This window comes from Pleurodeles waltl, chromosome 10 (genome assembly GCF_031143425.1).
Source record: "Pleurodeles waltl isolate 20211129_DDA chromosome 10, aPleWal1.hap1.20221129, whole genome shotgun sequence".
Classification (NCBI taxonomy): Eukaryota; Metazoa; Chordata; class Amphibia; order Caudata; family Salamandridae; genus Pleurodeles; species Pleurodeles waltl.
Window position 1 is genome coordinate 1,011,610,628 of NC_090449.1, and position 27,314 is coordinate 1,011,637,941.

The 27,314-nt window shown below is 44.5% G+C and overlaps 1 protein-coding gene across 2 annotated transcripts in view; it reads right to left on the bottom strand.

The window, feature by feature from the left end:
- DNAJC13 (DnaJ heat shock protein family (Hsp40) member C13) overlaps positions 1–27,314 on the bottom strand; it is an 876,382-nt gene that overhangs the window by 463,963 nt on the left and 385,105 nt on the right. For both annotated transcript variants that reach the window (XM_069211911.1, XM_069211910.1), the window contains 4 exons: positions 17,514–17,617; positions 17,192–17,351; positions 14,687–14,749; positions 4,343–4,444 (listed from right to left, as the gene is read on the bottom strand). In XM_069211911.1, coding sequence (XP_069068012.1) covers positions 4,343–4,444; positions 14,687–14,749; positions 17,192–17,351; positions 17,514–17,617 — 429 coding nt within the window. The remainder of the gene's footprint in view (positions 1–4,342; positions 4,445–14,686; positions 14,750–17,191; positions 17,352–17,513; positions 17,618–27,314) is intronic.

The window sequence follows — 27,314 nt, forward strand, 5'->3', positions numbered from 1 at the left end:
TTAGACACTAATTACAGTGCAGATATTAAGTACATGGGCTTGGAGTCTGTCATTACGAACTCCACAGCTCCATGATAGCTTCACTGAAGACGGGGAAGTTTGTATCACACTTCTCAGCACAATAAACCCACACTGATGCCAGTGTTGGATGTACTACAAAATGCTCCCAGAGGCATCTTAGAGATGCCACTTGTATTTTAGCCAATCCTTTATTGTAAGGCTGACCAGTCTGTGTCAGCCTGCCACTAACGGGCACGTTTCTGACCCCACAGGGTAAGAGTCCTTGTGCTCTCGGTTGTCAGAAACGAAGCATGTACTGGGTGGGTGTGCTAACACCTACCCCTGCAGGAATTGTAACACTTGGCGGTGAGCCTCAAAGGCATCCTGTTACAGTGCCCCAGGACACTCTAACTAGTGGAGATGCCCATCCCCTGGACCAAGCCCCACTTTTGGCAGCAGGAAAATTAGGAAAAAGAAGGATTGACCACTTCAGCTGGGGCCACTGTCACATATGTTCTCATTACGATAATGAGGCTACTAGATTGGGGCGGTAGGATCGCGTAGGTTGTGGGTACCGAGTACAGTTCTGCACATGGTGACTCCTGTCTGCCTAATCCGGGGTTTCCGGCTAACTAGCAGCACCCCATCACTGACCGAGATGATTGTGGCAACCGAGCTCATGGTAAGTTAGACTCCCCGGGGAATCGTGGTACATCAGATCTCATCCCGTTCTCTCAGTTACCCAGATCTCACTCAGGCAAAGACAACAGAGGCAGAATATATTCAAATAAGCATTTATTAAAATATCTGCATCTTAGATAATAGCAGGTGCATAGCAATAACGAGGATAACTAAAGACAATAGGAGCAGGCATGTGACTATGAATGTAAAATACAAGAACAGTCCTACCATGCTGTCCAAATAGGGGAGTGGATCTATAGCCCCTCGCCTACGTCTAGGTATGAGCACAGCATACTAAGCCTAATCCGCCCTTTGGGTTTTCCCCTGAAAGAACATCCTCCCTCATACCTGAAGAAGAGGCCTGAGGTCTAAAGAGACACCGTCCCCATCTAAATCAGGGCTCGGCTGTCTAAGCAGATAGCTGTAGCGAAGCTTGTAGCAATCAGCATACAGTCATGGTCATCTGGGTGGAATCTCCCTCTAACGAGTCTGGGACTAAGGGGTGTCATAATAAACCAGCTGACATTCTAAGAAATGGTCCCAATGTATGAGTGTGTTTTCTGTGAATGCAGGAGGACACTGCATACCACATTTGTCGGCAACCCTATCTAACTGCAGCAATGGGAAGCACAAAGGGAACTATATGTCCTACTAGGAACGTGTTACTTTCCTAGGTGAAAGAACAACAAGATAGAGAGAAATAAAACAGCACCTCAAATGAAGCTATTGCTAGAAAAATAAAGCAATGCTGAATAAAATATAGATGGGTGAAAGTGCACAGCTGGATGCCTAATTAGCTAAAACAACGTGCTCAGAACATGGCTAAAATAGCTACAAAACACCACCTTTAAGGTGTCCAGAGCTGAAATGACCCCCCTCCTTGCAGAATCCTCCATCTTGTTTTGGAGGACAGGGACCAATAGGGTTAGGAATTTAATGTGCCCCTCTCCCCAAAAGAGAGTGGGCACAGGAAGGGTGTAGCCACCCCCAGGGATAGTAGCCATTGGATACTGCCCTCAGACCCCTGTAACACCCCTAAATCTAGTATTTAGGGGCACGCCTGAACTTTACTCACCAGATTCACGGTGACCTCAAGAAGAAAGAAGGACTGCCTAGCCGACCCCAGCAAAGAAGACTTCAAACGACAGCTGACTTGGCCCCAGCCCTACCGGCCTGTCTGCAGCTTCAAAGACTCCTGCTCCAAGAGGGTGACGTATCCTGCAGGCCCAGCGACCTCTACAAACCCCCAGAGGACTGCTTGCCCAGCAGTGGACCAATACTTTCTGAGGACAGCGGCCCTGTCCAGAAGAAAACCTCCAAAAAGACTCCAGAACCGCCCTGGATCTGCGAGCCCTGTCCACTTTGCACCCGATGGTGGCCCACCGGTCCAGAGAAGGTCTCCAGGCGATTCAGAACTCAAGCCTACTCTGGGCAACACAACAACGCCTCCAGCCTTAATCCGGAGGACCCCCCTGACCGCGACCATATCCGATGAAGATACCCGACACCCAAGGAGACCCGCGCAACCGCAGCCTCCTGGTCCTGGGGAATCTTACCGACTGTCCAGCGGGCACCTCCCCTACCTATCTAGCCTTTGCTTTCCTGGAACCTGGAGGTTGGAGACAACAGGATGGGGCAAGACATCCTTCAACGGCCAGTCATTGAGGTAGGGGAAGACTGAAACCCCTGACCTGCACAGATGAGCTATGATCACTGCCATCACCTTGGCGAATACCTCAGAGGTGCTGGTAAGACCTAAGTAAGCACGGTAAACTGAAAGTGTTCATGGTCTACCATGAACTGCAAGTAACATCTGTGGGCAGGCAGAACGGGGATGTGAAAATAAGCATACTGCAACTCCAACACCACCATCCAGTCTCCTGGGAGTAGGAAGGTTTGGAGGCTGCGGAGACTGGCCAGACCGTTGGCTACTGATCCAGGAGGAAGGTGGATCCCACATCCCTGGCCACACAGTGGCTAGGCAGCATGCACGGCATGGCGGCTGGAGGAGAACTGACGTGATGGGAAGCCACTTCTGTGGCCACGAAAGGGGCAAAAAGCAGACTGAAGGGGGTGAGGGGCAGCTGCAAGGCCCAAGGATGTGGCCATAGCCCGAGACTCCTTGAAGCACACAAGCGTCAAATCTGCTTTGTCTCAGAAGAAACAAGTGCCATCGAAGGGCATGTCCATAAGGGTGATTGAACATCCCCTGAAAAGTCAGACGTCATCAACCAGGCCCATTGCATCAAGGCCACCGTTGATGCAACCGCTCTGTCCAGTGAGTCAGTCGTGCCCAGCCCACATCCGATTGTGAACTTAGCTGCATCTCTCCTATCAGCAACAGCCTGGGAGAGAATGGCCTGGGCCTCCTCCGGGACCTGTGGAAGCACTTGCACAACCATGTCCCACAAAGTATGGGTGTAATGGCCCAAAAGGCAAGCAGTGTTCATGGACTGCAATGCCAGGCTGGAGAAAGAGAACATTTTCTTCCTAAGTTGGTCCAGACTCTTGGATTCCCTATCTGGGGGTTCTGTGGGATGTAGAGACTTGGATAAGGGATGCGGTGTTGTGTCAGGAACGCTGGGACATTAGAAGCATGCCTATGGTGGCAGGCAATTTGTCCTGTTATACTAGCACCTATGCTGGGTTTGGACCAGTTACCCAGCACAACACCAGTAATGTCTTCAACTAAAGGGCAAAAGGTGTTCAGAGGAAGAAGCCCCAGGTAGAAGCACTGGTGTAAGGATGTTAGTTTTTGACTGCCACTGAAGGAAGCTCGAGGTTAACGACCTCGGCCGCTGTAGGAAGCTGACTCTATATGGTGGACTAAAAAAGATGTATACCGTGCAGAGAGTCCAGTGGATCCCCAGGTGCCTTGCAGAGGCAAAAGAAGATAATGCTCTATTTGTGATAGTGTGGGCGAGCAGTTAGGCATATAAAGGAGTTGTGTTAAGCATTTGCTGTACTCACAAGGCAATAACTGAGACATACACTCAAAGAATAAATCGAAGACCAATTTAGAAAAAACAAAAACAACAAGTGATGGACGGAATGCTGAACATTGTCAAACAATCACCCCCAGTACAGTGATCTGGGCCTAAATCCATCGTTTTTTTGCTGCCCATGCCATTCCAGTTTGGACCCAGCCATATGCAAATCAGTCTTGACCCTGTTCCACATGGGAACAGTCCAGCCCGAACTGCTAGGCCTGGAAACAAGCATCCTGGGACCGGTTGTTAGAAAAACAACACTGGCTTTTATATATATTTTGAACCAAAGACCTTAGTTTTAAGGTTAATATGTTTTTCAGCTGAAATACTTTTTTAGTTCCAAAAGTCGACGGTGCAATTTTCAGACTTCTAAATGTTATCCTATAGAGGAAAACAAGGGTCAGCAAACACATGGCCGACTGACAAGTGAGCAAAATCTGAGTCTTAACCAACACAGTTCACAAGATAAAAAAGACAAAGATTCAGTACCATCACAAGATGCCCTACCAAATATCATATACAGCACACAACTCAAGAAACTATTGAAATTTCAGTGAATCATAGAAACATGAGTCAAGGGTGTGACATAATTCCAGTAGAATATATGTTTTAAAACCACTGCTGCTTGTTGAAGAACAATTGCCAAACATGTAAAACAGTGAAGTATTTACCTGCAGGGGAACGGTCGCTCTATTTACATGGAGATGCGCCAATGTCAATAGATCAACAAGGATTCGAACACCATTGGAATCCATTAAATCCTTCACATTTTTCTGTATAAAACATAAAGAAGAGATAAAATAATTAGATACACAAGGTAAAGGATAAAAATGTGATTTGTACGGGGATTGTGGCAGAGTGCCATAATCGCTAAGAATCCCATTTTCAAGAACTGGTCTTTGTCCATTGAAAGATTGTGCATGTGAATGTCTAGGGTTTACATAGAGGGACATGGTGAGCAAAATGATTCCTGGTGCAGCTAATTCAACCCAACTGGCAGCTTACTGGGCTTATGAAATACCTGCACTTATGAAGTGTCATATCTGGAGGAGGGTCTTCGAAAGGAGATGACCTTTCAGAAGTTTCACTAGGACTAGATGGTGGGATTTTTCTCAATCATGGGGAGGATGGGAGTTCTGAGCCAGAGAACCAAGCCCTACAATACATCCTCTACTTATTTTTTCAATCGAACCTGTTGGGATACGGTTAGCAGAAGTAAGGGGCAGCTTTTTGTTAGGAGTCTTGTCATATCAACTCTTTTGAGGAAGGTATAGGGTCCTGAAAATAACTAAGTCACTGCAAACAGATATTTGTGATAGAGCAAGGACAACAAGCTGTATCCTTAGTAGAATTGAAAGAGTAGACAGATGACAATCCCTCCTCATTTTCTGCAGGATGAGGAGAGTGCTGAAGTGAAGTCCAGGTAGGCATCACCCTCACATGTATTGAGGGGCTATACACAGCACAGATTCCAGAACACTTACATACAATCAAGAACTCAAATTCAGACAAGTTTATCAGCCATAAAACCACACCTTACACAAAATGTAAGTCACCAAGAGGCAGTACATTTCTCATCAAGAACCATATTGCCAGGAAGTCATATTAAAATATTTTATTGTCAAAGTCTGCTACAACCTACTAGGGATGTAGTTTAGTCACGTCATCAAGTTAGGAGTCAAAATAGTTACTTATCAAGCAAAGTTACAATTTGGTGGCTGCAAACAATCATTTTCCAAGCAGCTCATAAGGCATTAACTACAGCAATCTGTAGAATTCCAGTGCTCGTAAAAACACACAAGTTAAAAGTGCACATGCACTCATAATAAAGGATGTAGCATTTCCACCTTAATGGCTTACAAAGTATTGCAAAACCAGTGAAAGCACTGTTTTCATTCCATTACTGTTGGGTCAGAAGAGACGGCCCCTATGGGTTGATAACGTTTTTCCAACTTTTAGGACATGGCAAAATCCCAACGAACAGGTTACTTACCTTCAGATATCCTCTTTCTGATAGAGACACTATCTAGATTGCAAATATCTAATCTTTTGAATATTCCCAGGCATCAGACTAGATCAGGAAACGTTTTAGCAGTACCTCTGTGTGAGGGTACATGGTGCAGTGTGCCTCAGCACTGATACCAGTCCACTTCTGAAATGAAGTGTGTGGCCTATATAGGCACCACTCCTGCGTGCTGATGTCCTTTGCTTTCAAGGTTGTCCACACCCCCAGATACAGAGCACCAACAACAAATTGGTTTTGAGCAGTGTGCAGATTTCTAGACTTGGGAATCTTATTATTGGTAAAGCCCAATTCAGAGAACAGAGAAGATGGGATGGATCAAGTGTAACCTAAGGTTAGATAGAGTCTCTACCAGAAAGAGCATTACCAAAGACAAGTACCTTTACGTTCTGAGAGAGACTTCTAACTGCAGATTTCCCACCTTCTGAATAGATACCAGTACCTATTAGGAGATGGGTATAGGACTTGGCTCAACACAGAAGGCCTGTCCTGTAGGACAAAGTGGGAGAAACGTCCTTCTTGGCGAACCTGGTTGTCCATGAAGTAGTGCTTTGTGAGCATATGGAGCAATGCCCAGAGCTGCCTATTAGATGTCCGGACAGAAGCTCACCACTCCAACACAGTGGTAGCAGGTTTGGTCCTAGTGAAATGGGCTCGCAGACTTTCTGTATGCTGCTTTTTTGCCACTGTGTAATAAAATTTTACTGATGTGGAACCGTGTCACAGCTTTTGGTAAAAAGGATGCTAAAGTCCACAGAAACAGCTTGTCTGAGTACAAGGTGGTATCGGGGGACAAGGTGGTATCGAGGGGCTAACAAAATCTGAAGCTTGCTCACTCGCTGTGCCAAGGTGATTGGGATGAGGAACGCTGCATGAATGGCAAGAAAACCATAAATCTATCTCAACGACAGGCATATACAGTCTTTGTAGAGGACCACCTGGCTGTCAAGATGACAACCTTCTGCAGAAGAAGGACAAAGGAGATCAGGTGTTGCCTCTCAATTTCCATGCATGAATGTGGAGATTGTGAAGGTTTGGATGCAGAATCCTACCCTGTTGTTGCAACAGCAGGTCCCCCCAGAATCATAGCCTGATTGGAGGAAAGATGGGCCACTAGGTCGACTTTAGCCCTATCTTTCTTAGTCTTCTTCAGAACTGAGCCAGAGTAGTATCAGCAGGAAGGCATACAGGAATCCAGAGTTTCACTTTAGGTGGAACCCATCTTCTAGCAAGAGACAACCTGGAGACTCAAACATGCTGTACTGCTAACACTGTGTTCTCAGCAGTGGCAAATAGATGTAGTCAAGATTCTTCCTATTCGCGGACGAGACCCTGCACCACCGCCAGGTGTAAAATGTCAACCGTGATCCGTAAGGCATCAATTAGAGTGCTTGTCTACCATACATTAAAAGATCTTGCCAGGTGTTCCTTCACCAGGAACATTCCTTGATGGTCCACCATATCCACAGGTGTAGCGCCTCCCGGTACAGAGTCCAGGTCTCCACACCGCCCCGCTTTTTGCAATAACACATGGCAGTAGTGTTGTCCATAAGCACCTCCACCAGCCCTCCCTATGATCGACGTGAGGAAAGCTTTCAATGGCAAGTGGATGGCCCTAAGCTCCATGAGGTTACTATGAAACCAGGCCTCTGTCAGAGACCAGAGGCACCTGATCTTCACCTCTCCCCAGATGTCCGCATCATTCCAGAAGGAGCACACTGGTGTCCACTGTCAAATCTAGGTTGAGTAGAAAGAGGGGTCTGTCACTGACTCAATCGCTGTCCAGTAACCACCACCATTGCAGATCTTTTGCAGTCTCCTCCAAGATGTGGGTGTGGTCGAAGAGTTCCATTTGATGTTGAGCCCACCAAGATTTCAGATATCACTGCAGACCCGCATATGCCACATGGTGTGCTTGACTAGCAGGATGCGGGGGCTATCAGTCCCAGCAGCTACAAAGTCGACCTCGATGAAATCCAGGACAGAGGCTGAAAGATCGGGATCATAGCCTGCAAATGCAATTTCGTCTTACTGATAGTGAAATTCAAAGATGACAGGAGGTTTGCCATAGTCTGTAGAGGTGGTAGACAACTACCTCAAACAGCCAGTTATCATAGGAGGGGATGATTGGGACCCCTTATTTCTAAAAGTGTGCTGTGACTACAGCCATCACTTTCGTTAACACCTGAGGGGACCTAGAGAGACTAAGAGAGAGCAAAAAAACAAAAAAAGCTCCATTCCCACCACAAACAGCAGGCAATGACGATCGGGTAGCAGGACAGGCATTTGGAAATATACTGCAAGTCCAATGCCACCATCCATTAGTAGTAGTAGGGCAGTTCAGTCCTGGTCCAGAGTGAGTATGTTAAATTTTTCCTTCCAGATGAAGGAACTGAAAAGACTCAGGTCTAAAATAAGAAGACTAGCTCCGACCATCCTCTGGTCCAGGTATCATCTTGATAGCCCCTATGCCCAAACCGGCTGGCACTTCCTGCTGTAAGAGACAGATGGTTCTCCGTCAGCCACTCCAGGAATGGTGGAAGGTGTGGTGGAGTGACAACGAAGGGCAAGGTGTACTCCTTCCGACAAGTATAGTCATATTCTTCCTCTCACCAAGTGGTTGGTAGGTGAGGCTGTGGGGGAAAGGGAGCAGATGCAATGAACTGTACAGTTCAATGATCCTGAGCTCAGAGGCTTTGAGGAACCGCAACAGCAAAACTGCTGTGCACCTTGATGAGGCTGAATTGCCTGGAGGTATGGGCCACAAAAGTCACGGTAGGGCTGATGCAGTTGGCAAGCCGGGAGAGATAAGCCCAAAGAACATGCTATGGTCCTTTTCACCTTAAACTGTTAGAGGGCAGGAGATGACTTGTTCCCAAAAACACAAAGAGTTGGTCTATAAAGGGCGACTGGACATCACCATCACCAGTAGACCAAAGCCAAGGATGGTTCTGACTGGCGACACTGGTGCCATTGGCCCATCCAGTGGAATCGGTCTTGTTCAATCCACAACAAAGTGTGAACTGAGCTGCATCACAACTGTCCTAGATGGTTTGGATGACGACCGGTCGGAGGTCATCTGGGACACATGGAAGGACCTGGGCCACCGAATCCCAAAGAGCTTGGGAATAGCAGCCCAAGAGGCAGCTGGCATTCAATTACCTGAGGGCCAAGCTAGTGGAAGAAAATAAACTCATCCCAAAGGTCTTCTGGCATTTGGACTCCCGATCGGAAGGGGAGTACTCTGGAAGATATTGGGGTTCATCTGATTTGTAGACACCTACACAACAAAGCTTTCAGGGCAGGAGTGCTGAGCTAAGAATGCAGGGTCTGGCATTGCAGTAGTGCCTTACATTCGGGCAATTGAGCAGAGGGCCAGAGCAAAGTATGGCCCAAGCCCCCAAGGCAATATCTGTATGTGCCTCATTGAAGGGTGGGAGAGGCTCTGTGGATATCTGTCTCGGCTGAAGCATTCTGTCAAAACATTTGTTTTTAACTGCAAGATGGGGAGCTAGAGGGCAGTACATTCAGGTGTTAAACACATGTCCATTGCTTAAGAAGTCCTTTTCTCAGTGGGAAGACCAGAGAGTGAGAGAGAGAGCCCGAATCAGGAGACATTTCAAGGTCACTGATCTCTTAAAGGCCATTATACCGATTCTCCTAGTGAACTGGTTACCCAATTTCGTCACCTGCACCATTTTTCAAATCCGTTCCATAGAAGGCGTACAACATGGTTGTCTTTTCCTGCAGGGTGTCGAGTTCAGAGGGGCAGGTGGTGTTTTGATGGAAGCAGAGCGCAGCCTCAGTCGAGATCGCAATGGTGGTGATTCTGAATCGGAGAGCACAATGGGTACATCATACTCTGACACTGATGGAGTCGGCATTGGAGTCAAGGCTATGGGAACTGGTGTGGAGCATGGAGCCACAGTTGGAACATGAGCTAGCCAGAGTAAGGACAGTGGAGGATTCAGAGGGTCCAACTGGCTCTAAGGGTGAATCCACTGGTGGTATCCTAGATACAGGGCCTCTCAGCTCCTTGAGGCCCGGAGGCATGCCAGAGGGAGCTGGTAAGGATCCGAAGGCCTCAGAGAAAAACAGGACAGCAGACACAGTAAGTATCTCATGAGCTCCATGTACCACTCTTTCCTTGGCAAGTCTGGAGTGCCAGAATGGCTTGGAGCCAGTCCTGACTTTCTCAGAAGAGGAATCAAGGTTAAGCTAGGAAAAACATAACAAAGTTCAAAGTTCCACCTCAATTGAAACACGTTCCCCAAGACTCCCTGCTGTGTATACCCGAGGTAACAGAACAGTAGGCAGTGGGTGCGCTTGTGAGTGCCATAGGGGAAAGACCACATACCTACCAACTCGCTGTCAGCCAGATGACCATGACTCAGGCTGCTGGCTCTGATGTTCAGAGAGTCTGTCAGATGCCTAGTAACCACTACGAAACTGTGATCAAGCCTCCAAGCAAAGAGACTCACCCTTCCTGGCAGAGTAAGTGAGACACTACCCTGCCTGGTGGTTGACATACCATATCACAATGAAATCGTCCGTCAAGATTTGAACAGACTGCATGTAATAGGAAAGGTCTATGTCGACATAAAGGATCTGTTCCTCTGGAGAGGAGACATCTGAGCTCCAGTTACTCCAGAGGCATATATCAATGTAAGGTGGATGCGTCCAACATCAGAGTGGCCACTCTTGAACAAGGCTAAAAGGACATCACTTGTGATAGGTGCTTCCCCACTGACTACCAGCTCAGGTCCACCACAGTATCCAAAGAGCTAATGATGGTCTCTGTCACATCTCCCACATGCTGGAACAGATGTAAACAAATGCACCAGTGGAGCGCTCTTATACACCAGCGTACATGAGTGACCACCAGTATAGCGGAAGCCTATAGCCCTAGCAGGCACAGAACCCTCAGAACTTAAACTCAGGGGGGCTGCCTCCCGTAACACTGGATTCATAACCTGAATGTCCTAGATCCTGTAAGGAGGAAGGAAGGGTCTCAAGGATGTACTGTCATAACTGACCCTTTGAACAGAAGACACCAAAAGTGCCTTAGGTGAAACTTGGACATGCTAGCAGAAAGTCCAGGCGGAACAGCAGGGAAGTTTTTGCCTGCAGATTGCCCAACACCCTTCTGTGGCAAGATGGCCTTGAGCAGACAGTGGTCTAGAAATGGAAACACTGAAATCCTGACCTTTTTAGATGTACTGCAACCACCACTATCTCCTTTCTGAAGACCCACAGTGCCGATGTTAGTCCAATCAAGAGGACCGCAAACTAGTAGCACATTGTTTCTGCCCGCCGGCTCACAGTAAGGCTCCGCCGGGACATTGACGGCAGCTCCACATGGAGCCGCCGTCAATGCCTCTGTGTGGCAGGTGCACCCGTCGCGCAGATCACTGCTGACCTGCGCAACGGGGCTCTGCACCGGGGCCCCTGCACTGCCCATGCAGAGTGCATGGGAAGTGCAGGGGCCCATGCATGGGCAGTGCAGGGCCCCCAGGGGTGCCCCAGCGCACCCCCTCTGCCAGCCTTTTCCTGGTGGGATATCCTGCCAGGAAAAGGCTGGCAGGAAATGAAATATTATCCACAGGGCAGCGCCGCTACCCTGGCGGATGGTGTTTCATCCAGCCGCCAGGCTGCTTGACGGCTTCTGCTGGCGGCCATCACCATGTTCATTATATGGCGGTTCAGCCCGCCATGCCGGCTGACGGCCTCAGCCGCCACTGCCGGCATGGGGGGCCGAACCGCCATGTTCAAAATGAGGGCCTCTATCTCACTTTGATATAGTATATACAGACCCAGCTTCCTACAATCAGCAACAGCGCAGTGACAGGTTTCAGCAACAGTAGACGAAACACTGATGAAGGACCTTTGGGTGGAATGATTCCAGTCCGTGCAGGAGATATTCCTTGAGGGGTGTCAAATCTAACCTGAACCCAAAACGGTCCAAAGAGGCCTGATGCACACAAGAGGGGATGCAAATCTGTCTGAACAGTGCCAGCAGGGAACTGATGAATTGATCCAGGTCAGCTACACACACTAGACACACTGAGCAAGGTGAAAGCTCTGCATTTATGGGAGGGCCTGGACAGGACACACATAGAGGGTGCTGGCCAGATAAGGCAGTACCGTCAGAGAAGGCTCCTCATGCAAAGTGATGTTCAGGTGCTCCAAGTCCGAGGAAGACTTTGCTAGAGATGGAATTCATCGAGATGACGTACCTCCCAACTTTGATCAGTGCCAAGTGCGAGTTATCATTGTATTTCCTCTTTTTTGATTGTACAATTTCAACAAGGAAGAGGGACGTAACTTTGAGGAAGACATAAGCCAGTCTCAAGCTAGACACCTGTTGCAGGGCATAAAAAGTTTGGCCAAGTGTTCTATAATGGCTTTGAAAAGCATGAGGCCTCATTTTTTGCACGACTTTAAGTTGTGCTTTGACCCTAACTAAGCACCAGAGACCTATCTTGTGAGTGTCAGTTATGGACATGTGTCCATTGAAAGTTCAATGCGGCTTAAAGCCTGATTATTTTCTGCACTGGAATCCCAATGCATTGCACTGATGTTTTAAATTGTAGCTGAAAAACACAGTAGAAATATGAAAAAAGTTACAGAAAGCTGCTAAGCAGAAAGGCATGAAAAAAGGAAACCGATGTTGGTACAAATGAGTGGAGAGGATATGGCTTCAGTATTGTGATGGGAGCATTGTTTCTATTGTTGAGATGGAGGCAGAGCTCCCTACCGGCACAGGTGAGAGATTAAGTTTTCAGATCCAATCTGATATCTCAGGATATTCAACAGGTAAATGATCAACAGGTAGAAGTATCCATCAGAAGTGCAAAGACATTAATCACTGGGTAACCATACCTGATTAATACCTTTTTGGTAATACATCAGCTGCCAGTCAACCTCGGTAGTGATGCAGTGACTCCACACCCCCACCCCCAAAAGGCAGATGTTTTGGAGTCACAGGAGATAAGTACCATACAGAGTTGTTCATTCTTCGGAGATCCGTTTTTTTGTTTGTTTGTTTTTGTTTTTTTTAACCTATTCACACAATATTCAGATCTTATTCTGGATTAATAGGCCACTTCCTTGGCCTGAACAACCACCTGATTGTTCCTGCTGCCATCCATTTTTAGAGGCAAACTCTTACTTCGAAATAAACATTAGCTGGGTCTATGTCATGTTATTTTAACAGAATTTGTAAATTGTAAGGGGAGCATCTTGGGATTATGAGATGGCCTGCAATTATTATATTGCATAACCCAAAGTTATTAAATGATAGTGTAGACCTTCTGAACGGAAATGTTTTCAGTCTGCGTTTAAACAAGGCCTGTTTATTTATTACCTTGAAAAGAGCAGAAGGGCATTCCAAAGCTTAGCCACAAAAACTCAGAAAGACTGCCTTTTTCTGGGAGTCTATGTTGGAATGCTGACATGGCTTGGTTGCCAACACTAAGGAGCCTTGATGTTTGGTATTTTTTAAAGCAATGATGGAAGAATGTCTGGTCAGTCCTTTCAAACTAGCATAATCTGAAAGGAATGTGATTCTTGACAGAAAGCGAGAACAAAGTTTTACCAGCAAAGATGACAGTCCAATCCAGTGGAGGCTGCAGAACACTCTCACACCAGTATTTAGGAATTGGTGAAATTTGGCTAGAAGACACTTAATGATTCCCAAATATGCACAGGTGGGCAATTCAAGATCAACATCATAAAAATCGGAATGGCATGAAACTATTAAAAGAAACTGAGGTGCCTATATGTTTCCTTTAAAAAGTGAAGATTGTGAATTGGTAAATATACCATTGATTATATTTGGTATAATATGCACAGCTCATTGCCCATCAGAAGTACGCATTATAAAAACTTGGAACTTTGAAACCGAAAACTACTGCATATAAATTCACAAAAATACAGTAACAGAATAAAGATCAATTCAGGCAGAGCTTATTCCGTGCAGTCTAGCAGCTTGGAAGGATATCACAGAACCACCTCACTGTACCTAACAGGAGTTGGTCTGACTGTCAAACAATCAAAACGATTGATATGTTCCTTCATCAACTGACAATTTGACTCCTTCTGAAATAAGGCTATCTTTTTTCCTCAGTAGGCGCGTGCAGGCAAAAACTCTTAAGCTAACATAAAATGAATCAACAAGCAGTTGTGAATTATGCTATTAAAGGTTGCTTGGAGGAACCTTTTCTATGGCTTTTAATTTTACCTGCAGTTTTTTGTTGCATAGTGAAATTGCCTGCCTTGAGAATGGGATCAGAGGAACATTGTGAGCTGAATCCCTTTCACACATTGCTTGAAGAGAACGAGGAACATCCCTAAACTCAAAATAAACACTGGCAAGAATCTACAGCACTCAGTTCAGCCCCTTTACTACTGCTCTCTGTGAGAGCATGGAATAATTGACCTAGGTACATAATTAAATGCACTGCACTAATTGTATATGGGAAATATGCTTGCACTCCTCACGTCCAACAAGAGCAGTAGAAAACATATGACAAAGAACTGGGAGACACAGATCCAATCAATGTTCCAAATATTTAGGAAATCCTCGTTCATACATAGGTTTAACAAAATACATAAATTAGGTCTCTGATGAATCACACAAGTGTTGCCATCTCCATGGATACTTTCACACTGAACCTTAGCTAGCTTTCCAATGGAAGGAAAAAAAACTACAGACATATTGACTGGGATAGAAAACATCCAATTCCGTTACCTGCATGACAATAAATGGAAACAAGGGAGTCACACAAGACCAGTTGTGATGAAGGTCTGTCAAATGAAATTTGAAAGGAGAGAACTTGACAAACGCCATTTGTTAATGCAATGTTTCTCTAAGGCTGAAAAAAACAGTCAGCTATTCTCCTCCACCCAACATGAACGTAAAGATGTTGTAAAAAAATAACATGTGTGAACAAACAGTTAACAATATACAAAAATAAGCAAGAAATCTTACCTTATTAAGAATCAGTTTATTTAGGAATACAATTAGCCGGTCACGTTCTAGTCTGTCTGTACACTATTAAAACAGACAATAAGAAAATTAAACTTTAAAGTCTAGTAAAATTATACGTAAATGTTTAAAAACAATAGAAGACTTATGCAAATAAATACAAAACATTGCCTCTTTCGAGATACTTTAGTCAACTATAATTTCTGAAACATACATTAAAAATGGAGACAAAAAACAATTTTAAAATATTGGTTTCTTTTTAGAAACCTACCCTGAACGCTACAACAAATTTACCTTTTATAGATTTTATGCCCTTTAAAATACTAATACAGTCTTATTTCACAGATACCACGTCTCTTTCCTAAAGGAGCAAAACACTCCGTCTTCAGCCATTCTTCTTTTTTTTTTATACCAGAGACCAGCTACTTCTTTTTAAATCGCAGGGCCCTGCCTATGTAGTTTGTTTTTATCTGTTTGGACAGTGTTCGTCAAAAGGGGCAGAGCTCATTTCTGACTGTAAAGGAAATGAATTGAGTAGGCCCAACTGCTGTATGTCAGCCACTTTGTTACAGAACATGCTAACACTTCATAGAATGTTCCCATATAATACTTCAAATTCCTACAAAATGGGGTTCCTAGAGAATTTTCCCCTTAACCCCTACATTTTCTCTGATGTCCCTTTTCCTTTATTCCTGATATTAACATTAATGTGCTCTTCAATGATTCTTTGGAAGGTATCGTAAAAGTAAGATTGCCAATAATGATGATTTTAAAAGTCTGCTTATTAGATCAGTTGCCTCAGAGGTAAGGGAAAAACAACTCTAATGTAGAGGCGTTTCCAAACCACCCAGAAAAACCTTGGCACAGGTGCAGCTAGTCCTAAAAGGGTGGATGGTGTACACAATGTATGACTAGGTACAATGGGAAGAGTATATAAAGAAACCTACATATAATGTTGAACAGCTGATTCCGAAAGATATGTATTGCACAACCACCACCAATGTCAGCTAGCATAAACAATATATTGATACTTTCAAAACGAAAGTGAAGCCACAATTCTCTTTAATTCAATATACATGAGGTGCCTAAACAGCCACAAATTGCACCTAACATTACTGAGGTGGGAAGCCCCAGACACAATGTTGAACAGTATGATGAGAAGGCAGCAGCCTTTATTCCAACTCATACTTTTAAATTCCCTATTTCACATTATATATGCAAACAATAATTTTGGTATGGAGGGTGCATCTATTCCAGGTCGAGCGTTTTATCTAGTTAGTATCAATGTTTGTAGCAAGCAGATACACATAGCATACAATTATTAGACAATAATTGTCAAAGTATATCTATTTCATTTTGTTAGAAAAATCTTATAGACACTTAAGCCCTCATTACGAGTGTGGCAGTCAGAACGCCTTCAAAGTGGCGGTCCGACCTCTACATAACGACCGTCGCAAAAGCGCCACAGTCAGCCCACTTTTAGGCTGGCTGAATGGCCTGGCAGTGCAAGCAGTCTCAATTCGCCAGGGCTGCGCTGCTGTTGGTCTTTGAACTGCTTGGTACCGGGTTACAGCTTGCTGCATGGTCTTCTCCAGAACAAATATGCCGAGCCTTCTTTGGCAGTGGACTAGCAGTCAGAAGAACCACTGGATGGATGGTACAATAAGAATAAGCCAATAATCAGGATTTATGTAAACTATTTATGTGATCAAAGCTGCGGGATTTGTAGCACTTTATATTTTTTCCAAAAAACTTTATTTTTTTTCTTTCTAAAGAGGTGCTTCTTCAACCAACCACCTTCCTACTCAGCAATAATAGGATGTCTAAGTTGTAAAGGGAATAAGTGCAAGTACACTATTGTTTGTAAGTCAGAATCTTTTACTGTATGTTGATGTTCAGATGTTTCGCTTTTAAATTGTTGGTGCAGACTGTACATAATTAAATATTTTATTGGCAGGCAGAGTTCAGGCGATATGCATTTTGCACTTTGCTAGTGTTGGCTGGTGAGCCTTTTCAAGGTTTGTTCTTTACAGTCAAACTATCACAGCCGTAAGGTATCTTTAGTGGTGCCAATGAATTTCACCTCAGTATTCTAAAGGAGTAAGTTTAATCACTAAAGTATTATTAGTCCATAAATGTACGCTCTTCCTATGCCTGTGTGCAAGCTATGTAGTCATACAGGATATGGGAAGGAAAAGGCTTGTCCATCTTATAAAACTAATAATTAGTGGTTAGAAACCTAACGGAGCAAAAACCTACAAAATGGGAGACATCCTCAGTAGAGAGACAATTAGCATAACTAGAGAATTTCCAGCAGGATTGTGTCTATGTGTAGTAGTGTGTTTTTAACACTAACAGGTTGAAACATGAAGAAAATAGAAACTTAAACATGCTGTCCAAAATAACCAGATACAAAACCTCAATAAAAGAATGCCCTGTAGCACTCAACCAAGCTTAGATAATGTTCACATAACATAGCACATATCAAAAATCTTTTGCCCTTCTTACCCTTTCGAGCATTGCAACAATATATCGTGTGTCTGTAAACGGTCCAATTTCCTCATGACATCTGCCATATACAATTGACAGTGCTTGTAAACATAGACACTTCATGTTCACTTTAGGGGTGAGTAGAAATCGATGGTATAATTCATTAAAAAACTCATACCTAAAAATAAAGAGACAAAGGAGAGATCTTGTGGTTTAGAAGCAGATAAGGAGGCTCATGTGGTTAGATCCAGTAAACAAGAAAAGAAAACACACACACAATATTGATAAGAATCACTTCAGAAAATAATGTCAGATAATGCAGCTTGGTAAAGAGGCTTACGATTTTTTGATTGCTCCAGTCTCCTCATTTTCATCTTCCTCCAGCAATAATCTAAGATAGTAGTCTCCTATTTTAATTTCATCAGCCAAGCACTCATATCGAACCTAAACCAATACAGAAAAAAAAATCATCACTCTCCATAATTAGGATCAAGGGTGTGTATATTCTATGATATTCCATTACAAACGCAAATGAAAGCCGTATTGTTTTGCTATTGTTAAAAACGCCTTTAGGCTACCAATACCGCTCTCTAGTTACAGTGCCCTGATACTTCAGTGTCAACAACAAGTCTCTGGTTTCACTGCTGAAAGAAGAGTGTTGGTAGTAACAAGCCTCAAAGAACAACATGCAGGAAAGCCTGCATACCATTTGAAAAGAGGAGGCAGTGGCAATGCTGGTTCGCTTTGGGATACACGTAACAGAAGAATTCTTCACACTGAGGAAACTTTTTTGCACTACCGAGAAAAAGGTAAGAGGGACTCTTTGCCTTGGGCTATTTATTTCTCAATGGCTATTTGTAATGGTATTTGTTTTTTGTTGTTTTAAAGAGTTTCATGCACAGGAATATACTTTAGGTTGCTTGGCATTTCCTATCCATTGTTCCATTAGAAAACGTAGAGAGATGATTTAATGACCATAAACCTTCTTCAAAAGAGGTTTTGATAGATATTCTGAACATCTTAGTTCCAGCATCTGAACTATAAATCTGTGATTCTACCACTATCAAGGACCTGTCTCTCTGTAATATTTTGTCTCTTGGAACTAGGATTAGTTCATTGATTTTACAGTATGCAGAATTCCTTTTAATGAGACTCCCAGGTTGGTATTTCAGGGCTGTTCAATTGATGCAAGTGTGGATTATGCACCTCGCAACTCAATTCTGCATGCATCCCAGAGGCAGCTGGCCTAAAAACACCAGAAGCGATGTGTCATGAAACTTACAGAGAAACCTGCAGGGTTCACTGCTTCCTTACCATTCACTGAATTTAGGTGGTTTTCATGATCCTGGCATGGAAAAAGGGAAGCTTGGCAACGTACAGCTTCTGGGCATGCAAGTAGGTTGAGTTCCATTTAAATGTTTGGTTTTAAAAGCATGCAACAGTAGAAATACTATGGGTAAGAGATTCTGCCTCTGCGTCTAGCGTCTTTTAATATGATGTAGCACTACCCAGGTAAAAGAAGAGGTAGCTGTGTTACTTTCTCAAGGAGCCATTTGGAAGTAGTGTAGGATGGACCTCTAGCTGCTGACAGTGCATGTCTGAAAGTACTCTGGCAATTTACTTACCTGCTTCTACCTTGCTGTAACAGTGATGGTGAGCCAACCGGGAACTCACATAACAATGGCAAGTGCTCCACATAATGAGATCATACACACCGGATCCTTTATTGCACTAAAGTAGAAAATCCATGTGCAGGCTCTATGAGGAAACTCTGTCTCAGAGACCCTAATATCTGGAAAAAAGAATAACTAAACTTGAATTTAGATGCCACCATCCAAACTGAAGTGGAAAGCACATGCCCAGGCCTGGTGGCCACCTTTTAGCCCTGTCTGCTATTAGTTCAAGGAAGACTTCCATGTCCAGGTCTGGGGGAGGCACTACCCAAATTTTGAGAAAGAATAAAAACTACTTAGAGGTGGGACAAGAACAAAAATAAAGCTTTACACTAAAGATCGAGAAATCTAAACATATATATAAAAAGCAACTCATTGAAGAAGACTAAAAGCTCCACCACTCACTCCAACAAAGACTAGCTCGCAATCATTATGAAATATCAACCACACAATTCTTGAAATTACATACACACTTATCAATTACAGCTCAAAGCGGCTCTGGCACCTTCAGAAGCACCAGACATCCAGCAAAGACAGAGGCGAGCCACTGACACAAACATACGTCCAGGCACTCAACACACCAGAACCGGTCCGAACATTGGCGAAGCAAGAGTGATTCAACAAATATCATGCACATTTAAGTAGATTTCAACTTTTGGTTCTTAAGTGCTATATGCAGGAAACCTAGATTTTAATGGCCCTATTATTCCTGGCAACCTGACCAAATTCCTGGCTACAAAAGAAAAATGTAAATGCTCCCTAATGTTTGGAGAGCATATTAGACATACTTCCACCTAGTATGACATGACTTGTAAGTATTGTCTATTCATCGTCCTTGGACGGGCACAGGTTGGCACACAAGAGAGCTAAGTCCCAGGAAAACCACTGACGAGGTGACCGAGATCTGTGTTTGATTCACTGCAAGTCATTATTGCTTATGACCGCTTTACCACAGATAATAAATTACGCCTGTCTCTTGATACTACTGGACCTCTTGGCCACCATCAACCCAGGCGATCATTCTATCCTCATATTAACCCTGGAGTCTTGAATGGGACTCACTGGTAATTTCTTTCACTATTTTCTCCTCCTATCTTTCCAACTAACACTAGTTTGTTTACACAGGCTTCTCCACGTCACAGAAGAACCCTACCATCAGTGGAGTCACCCAAGGTTCCATTCTGTCTCCTGACATCTTCAACCTTTACATGGAGTTGTTTGGTGCTATGCTCACTCAAGATTCACCAGTATGTCAATGACACAAAACTCTACTTGAAAGTTTACATTCCTTCAGACATCTAGCACCTCAAACACTGTGTAGACATCAACCAGCCCTGAATGTCAAGCACCTAGCTGAAGCTCAGCACTTTGAAGACAGAATTCCTGTTATTTGCAGAGAATAAACAGGATAGAACCTTGACAGTTTTGAACCTCAACTTTAACCAAACGCAAAATAACTGATTCATCCTGGGCACCAACCGCACCCTCAAGAAAGATAAGAACAAAATACAAAGACTGCCCGGCAACAGCTCTCTCTTCTAAAGAAAGTCAAACTGTTCCTTCCAGAGAGCAACTTCAGAAATGCTGCTCAAGCCCTTGTACTCTCACTTCAGGATGGTGGCAATACCTTACTCCTTGGCTTCACAGACTTCACATGGGCACCCCTTAGGGGCACCCTGCAGCCAGAGTCAACCAGGGCCTGAAGAAATATGATTAACTTGCCTCCATCGTGATGGGACTCCATTGGTTCTTCTTGCCAGCCCGCACCATCTTCAAAAACCAGTTGTATTATTTACAAACCATCACAAAAAGCACACAAGCTTAATTGGCAGATAAGTGAATTGTTGTCAGCACACATGCAGTCACTATACCATCAGACTGCAGGCTTAGAGGTGTATAAAAGGAAAAACAAGACAGTAGATATTGCTATTGCCAGGATCTGGAACAACATCCATTAGTATCCCTCAGGACCGCCCCAACGCTGCTCCAACTGAGGAAAGGGTTGAAGACTTGCCTCGTTAAAGAGTAATACACTACAATGAATTAACCGTCCACAACTGACCTTCCTCTCGAGTTAGCTGCTGATTTTCATACTTGTCTTTGACAATGTACATCACTACGCTGCCTTTTGGCAAGGTTATATAGAAATGCCATAGACATGCATATTATTTTTATGGGATGCAGAGCTGTAAAGAAGGTAAAGTAACGTCTGCTGCATTAGTTATGAGTGTGAAGCAAATGAGAAAATTAGAGAATAGTGATTTTCAGTTTGTTACTGGACATTGCATTTCATAATTACACATCAACCTTTGATATTTGGTTCTAATTACTATGTAGTGAAATAATTCTAGAATCTTTTTTTTTGGTACGCTATGGATAGCATTAACTGTCTGCAAGTTCTCTTATTGTCACAACATTGAACATAACAGAACTGGAACTTTGGGTTGCCTTCAGCTTGTCTGGGTAAGCCCCTTCAAGCACTGAACTGTTGGACATCCATTTGTTTTAGATCACTCTAGAACATTTTACTATTTTTTCAATTACAGTTCACAAATGTTACGGGCAAACAAAACAGTCTGTCTCAGCAGCTGCTCCTACAATATGTATGAGCTTTATGTGAAAATCCAATTGGCTGTACCAATAAGCCAGAGTTATGCAATACAGTTGGTATATCAATGAACTATTTTTATACTTTTAACGGCTGTGAAGGGAAGACATTTTATTTAGGAATTAGGCGTGCTTTCTTTATATTCAGTCCTACTTTTTCACTGCACATTGTTAACACTAGTATGGTAATTGTATCCGACTGTTGTTTAACTTGTGCCCAGCCCCTCAGTTGTCACATTTCTGGTGAATGGTAAACCAGAGGTGTACTATACATTCCGCCTGGGATTACACATGATGCTTTATTCTAAAGAGCCAACGTCGCTGAAGGTGCATTTCTAATAGTCTGGCCTTTGTTTTGGCATTTCCCAGGATACTGCATTTCTCTTCTCAGCCCGCTTGCTCTTCATGAGGAAAGACAGATAGTGGAGTTCATTAGATGGGCAGCAGTACTGTATCATAAACCAGGGATGGGGATTAACTAAAGGAAGGATAACAGATGGTAGCTGGGCTTTAGATCTCCTCTTTACTGTAATAACCAATAAAGTGTTGGATGCATCCAAAATAAATTATATAGACTGTGTATAGGACCCTAAGAACATCTACTATGATTGTGCCTCCCCTCTGAAGACATAGAACCTCTTTCAGTATTTTCTGGTTGGAAGTTCAAGATCACTTTACATGGATCACTATTTATATTCAACACAGCAGGTCCCTCTCGCCGGTCTTCCTAGACACCCTAAGATGATTCTTTAAAAGACACAGGAACATTTCACAAAACTCGATTCGTGTAAAGTGCATGCTCTTTCCCACTTCTCTTCCAGCTATTAAACTATAAAGAGCTGCAACCTAAAACAAGATAAGAGCACCGCTCTGGTCACTCACACACATCAAAATGTTTCCCACATAGGCCAAACTATAAATACGCACACCTCTAACTAAACACTCTTCCAGGGTGTATTGTGTAACCCATCCACTAATACACTTCAGTGCCCCATCAGTAGTATGAAGCGCTTTACAAAGGCAAATACAAAAAACTGCAATAAATCTAAATACAATATTCAGAGTATAGCTGATATTTAAACATTGAATTATGAAAACTGTATAAAACTATTAGACGCATTATGATAACAGACTCACATCATTTTAACTTAAGGACAGATGTAGCCTTGGAAAGGCAAAATTCATTTGTACAACTTAAAAAATAGAGTTATCTGCTACACACCAAAATGTTCAGCAACTCAGACATATCCTGGCTGTGAAAAGTAGGAAATAACACCCTAGTAAAGGATGCCTCTCCTCTGATGCATATAGTGCTATTGGTGCCATTGACAAAAAACATCAATCTCCCTTAATTACAAGATCCTGATGAGTAATACTTATGGTGACCTGGCAAAACTAAAAGTTAACTGGCAGGAGGACAGAATAGGAAGAGGTTCTGAAGCAACGTAGCGAGGTGATGACCATGACAAGGTTTCGACTAATACAGATGAAAATACTGTTTAAAATATATTACATCGGGATTTTAACATAGAGAACTGGAAAGATGAAAAGTGGCCTGTTCCTGCGCAGATTCTGTCAAATGAAGAGCTTTTTTTCCCTACACAATTTGGCGCTCCTTTTTTTTTTTAAAGATCTTTTTAGTCATTTTATAAATTGTATAAACAATACAAACAATAGGAGGTGAAGCATCAACGAGAGACCCCAGTAAGGACACAATCTAGCATTGCAATGCAATATTACATAAAGAGACAAGTAAATTACAGTAATACAATGACAGTGTTGGTCGTTTTCGTAAGACAGGTAGATTAGGAAAAAGCGTCATCTCGACCCCCAGATCTTCCCAAACTGTCCTCTCCTAGCCACTGATATGATCGCCATAGGGATCGGACCTTTTCCATTTTTTGAGGCCTTTCCTGCCTCGATAAACAGTCTGTCCCCCAAGCATGCACTAGTCCATTTCGTGCTCCTACCCCATTAAAGTTTGTGTTGCAAGAGCTTCCCACATACGTGCAATATTTCTTTTTTGCCACTACTAGGTCCAGGGATAGCCACATTTTGTTGTATCGCAGTGGTGGGTTCTCCAAAGGAGAAGACTGATTGTGGTGGGTTTGGGTATATGTGTTCGGAGTGCATGTCGTAGTTGAATATATATTTGTAAGTTTCCATGGATGCTAATTTGTATTGATCTTGCATTTCAGCGAGGGTGAGCACGGAGTCTCCCTTCCAAACATCTCCCAGGCTGAAAATACCAATCAGGTTTCATTTGGAGAAACCCCGGAGGTTCTCTAACTCTTTCAGGGTGTCACTAGACCATTGTGGTGTCATTTCTGTCAGTATCCCCTTCCACACCAAAGAGGATGTCGCCGCCCTCAATATCTGTGCCACAATTTGAATCTTGGGTAAAAGTTCAGTGGGAGGCTTGATTTATAGATCATCTCAAGATAACCTGCACTACCCTATGAGAGCAGCTCCAAATGAAGCAATGGTTCTTCCGAGGGGACAAATAACCAGCCATTGAGCCCTGAAGTATTTCCTCATATCTGTAACAGTGGGAGCAACGACTCCGTCTTGTTGAAGAATTTCTTAGGCATGCGGAATGGTGCATTTTGGAGGGCATAGAGCATGCAGAGCAGTCTCATAATTTTGAACATTGCTGCTCTACCCAGTAGAGAAAGTGGTAAGCCTTGCCAAAGATGGACATTCAAAGTGAATCGGGCTAGAATAGGGGTGAGGTTTTTTTTAAATAAAAAAGGTAAGGGCACAATCCCACAAAACACACCCTCAGCGGCACAGGGGCGGCCGGGTGCAGTATGCAAAGTAGGCGTCGGGTTTGCTATTGAAAGCAATGGAGGGGGTCACTTAGGCGATGCAGGCAGGGCACAGGGGGGCTTCTCGGGCCAGCCTTCGACTGGGCGAGGAAGAGGGCCGTCTGCTGGTCACTCCTGTACTGGAAGGTGATTCCTCTCGGTCCTAGGGGCTGCGGGTGCAGTGCTTGGTCCAGGCGTCGGGTTCCTTGTTACCTGGCAGTCGCGGTCAGGGGGAGCCTCTGGATCCTCTCTGCAGGCGTCGCTGTGGGGGTGCAGGGAGGTCGAATCAGGGTACCCACGTCTGCATAGTCACCTGGGAGTCCTCTCTGCGGTGTTTGTTCTCTTGAACTGGAGACAGGGACGTCAGGTGCAGAGTGTGAAGTCTCACGCTTCCGGCAGGAACAGAAAGTTCTTTGGAAGTTGCTTTAAAGTTGCAAAGTTGTTGCAGTTTTTGAAAAGTGCCGCTGTTCTCTGGAGTTTCTTGGTCCTTCGGGTTCAGGGCAGTCCTATGAGTCTTCAGAGGTTGCTGGTCCCTGTCAGATGAGTCACTGTGCAGGTTCTTTGAGTCTGAAGACAGGCCGGTAGGGCTGGGGCCAAGTCAGTTGTCGTCTCCTTCGTCTTTGCAGGGCTTTCAGGTCAGCAGTCTTTCTTCTTGTTGTAGTGTGCAGGAATCTGATTTCCTTGGTTCAGGGTCACCCCTAAATACTGAATTTAGAGGTGTGTTTAGGTCAGGGGGCAGTAGCCAATGGCTACTGTCCTGGAGGGTGGCTACAGCCTCATTGTGCCTCCTCCCTGAGGGGAGGGGGGCACATCCCTATTCCTATTGGGGGAATCCTCCAAACTCAAGATGGAGGATTTCTAAAGGCAGGGGTCACCTCAGCTCAGGACACCTTAGGGGCTCTCCTGACTGGTAGGTGACTCCTCTTTGCTTTCCTCATTATCTCCTTCAGCCTTGCCGCCAAGAGTGGGGGCAGTGGCCGGAGGGGTGGGCATCTCCACTAGCTGGGATGCCATGGGGTGCTGTAACAAGAGGCTCACAAAGTGACAAAGGCACTCACCCCATGTGGCCAGAAACTCGTCTGGTCGTGTCAGGCTGGCAGAAACTGGTCAGCCTAGCACTAGGAGTGGGACTGGTATTCAGGGTGAATCTCTAAGATGCCTTCTGGGTGCATTTTACAATAGATCCCACACTAGCATCAGTGTGCATTTATTGTGCTGAGAAGTTTGATACCAAACTTCCCAGATTTCAGTGTAGCCATTATGGAACTGTGGAGGTCGTAACTGTCAGACTCCCAGACCATATACTGTTTATGGCTACCCTGCACTTACAATGTCTAAGGTTTTGCTTACAGACACTGTAGGGGCATAGTGCTCATGGCCATATGCCCTCACCTGTGTTATAGTGCACTCTGCCTTAGGGCTGTAAGGCCTGCTAGAGGGGTGACTTACCTATGCCACAGGCAGTGAGAGGTGGGCACGGCACCCTGAGGGGAGTGCCATGTCGACTTACTCATTTTCTCCCCACCAGCACACACAAGCTGTGAGGCAGTGTGCATGTGCTGAGTGAGGGGTCCCCAGGGTGGCATAATACCTGGTGCAGCCCTTAGAGGCGTTCCCTGGCCACAGGGCCCTTGGTACCAGGGGTACCATTTACAAGGGACTTATCTGGGTGCCAGGGATGTGCCAATTGTGGGAACAAAGGTACAGTTTAGGGAAAGAACACTGGTGCTCGGGCCTGGTTAGCAGGGTCCCAGCACACTTTCATAACTGGCATCAACACAAGGCAAAAAGTCAGGGGGTAACCATGCCAAGGAAGGCATTTCCTTACAGGTAGGCAAAGGGACCAGGGTAGGGTGGGCCTATTATCAAGTGCATAATTGAAGTTAATGGTGTAGCCTAAGCGCTGTCCAAATATTTGTAAAATGTGGGTTAATCTTGCAGTGGTGTTAGGGGGGTTCAGGTACGTAAAAAAGGATGTAATCAGCATATATTGATATGCTTTCCTCCAAAGTCCCCCACCAAACCCACACTGCCATGGGTTCCAGAGCCAGGGAAAATATGAATAAAGAAAGTGGGCAGCCCTGCCGAGTACCCCAGTGGAGGACAAAGCTGCGGGAGACTGTGCTGTTGACCTTGACACAAGCTATAGCGTCAGTTTAGAGCAGACGGATCTAGCTCATGAAGTTTGGGCCAAATCCCTACCCCACCAGAACCCCATATGTATAATTCCATTCCAATGTGTCAAATGTCATGGAGGCATCCACGGAGAGTAACACTGTGGTTATCCTGTCGTCTCTAGATCCTGCCATGACCCCATATAATCTTCAGAGGTTTAGTTTGGTTCCCATGTTGGGCATGAAGCCGGACTGATCAGGGTGGACTAGAGATGTTTTTACTTGGTGAAGTCGGTTGGCAAGGATTTTAGCTAGGAGTTTTATATCCACATTTTGGAGGCAAATGGGTCGGTATGAATTACATATGTCAGAGGGGTTTAACAATCCTGGGATAACCACTATAGTGGCTTGTTTTTGGTCTTCCGGTAAGAGGCATTGCAACCATGCCACAGTCCATATTTTAAGTATGTGGGGCTCTAAATTGGTGGTGAGGCAATTATAAAGTTCAATGAGCAACTCCTTGGGGCCTTGTGCTGTGCTTGACTGTAGGGTGCATAATACTTAGCCTATTTCATGGGGGTGTATGTCTGACTTGAAAAGGAGTCTGTGGGCTGTTGTTGTTAGTCTTGGGAGTTTTATATCTGCCAAGAGGGCCGTCACCTGGGAGTGCAATGTGTTTCTGAGGAGTTGAGTGCTTCGTAATAGTCAGCAAACATGTCAGCTATTTCGCCTGGATCAGATCTGACTTCCCCCTTGTCCGTGGAAAGTTGTAGGACTCAGCTACATGTCTGGCCATGGTTTTCTATTCAGGCCAGAATCTTGCCCGTTTTATTGCCAATGTCATTGAGAAGCCGCTGAGTCAGAAGATAGCACGTTTTGGCATGTTCTTCCAGTAAGTCCCTATATTCCTTCTGCTTACGTCTAAGTGCGTGGGTGCAGT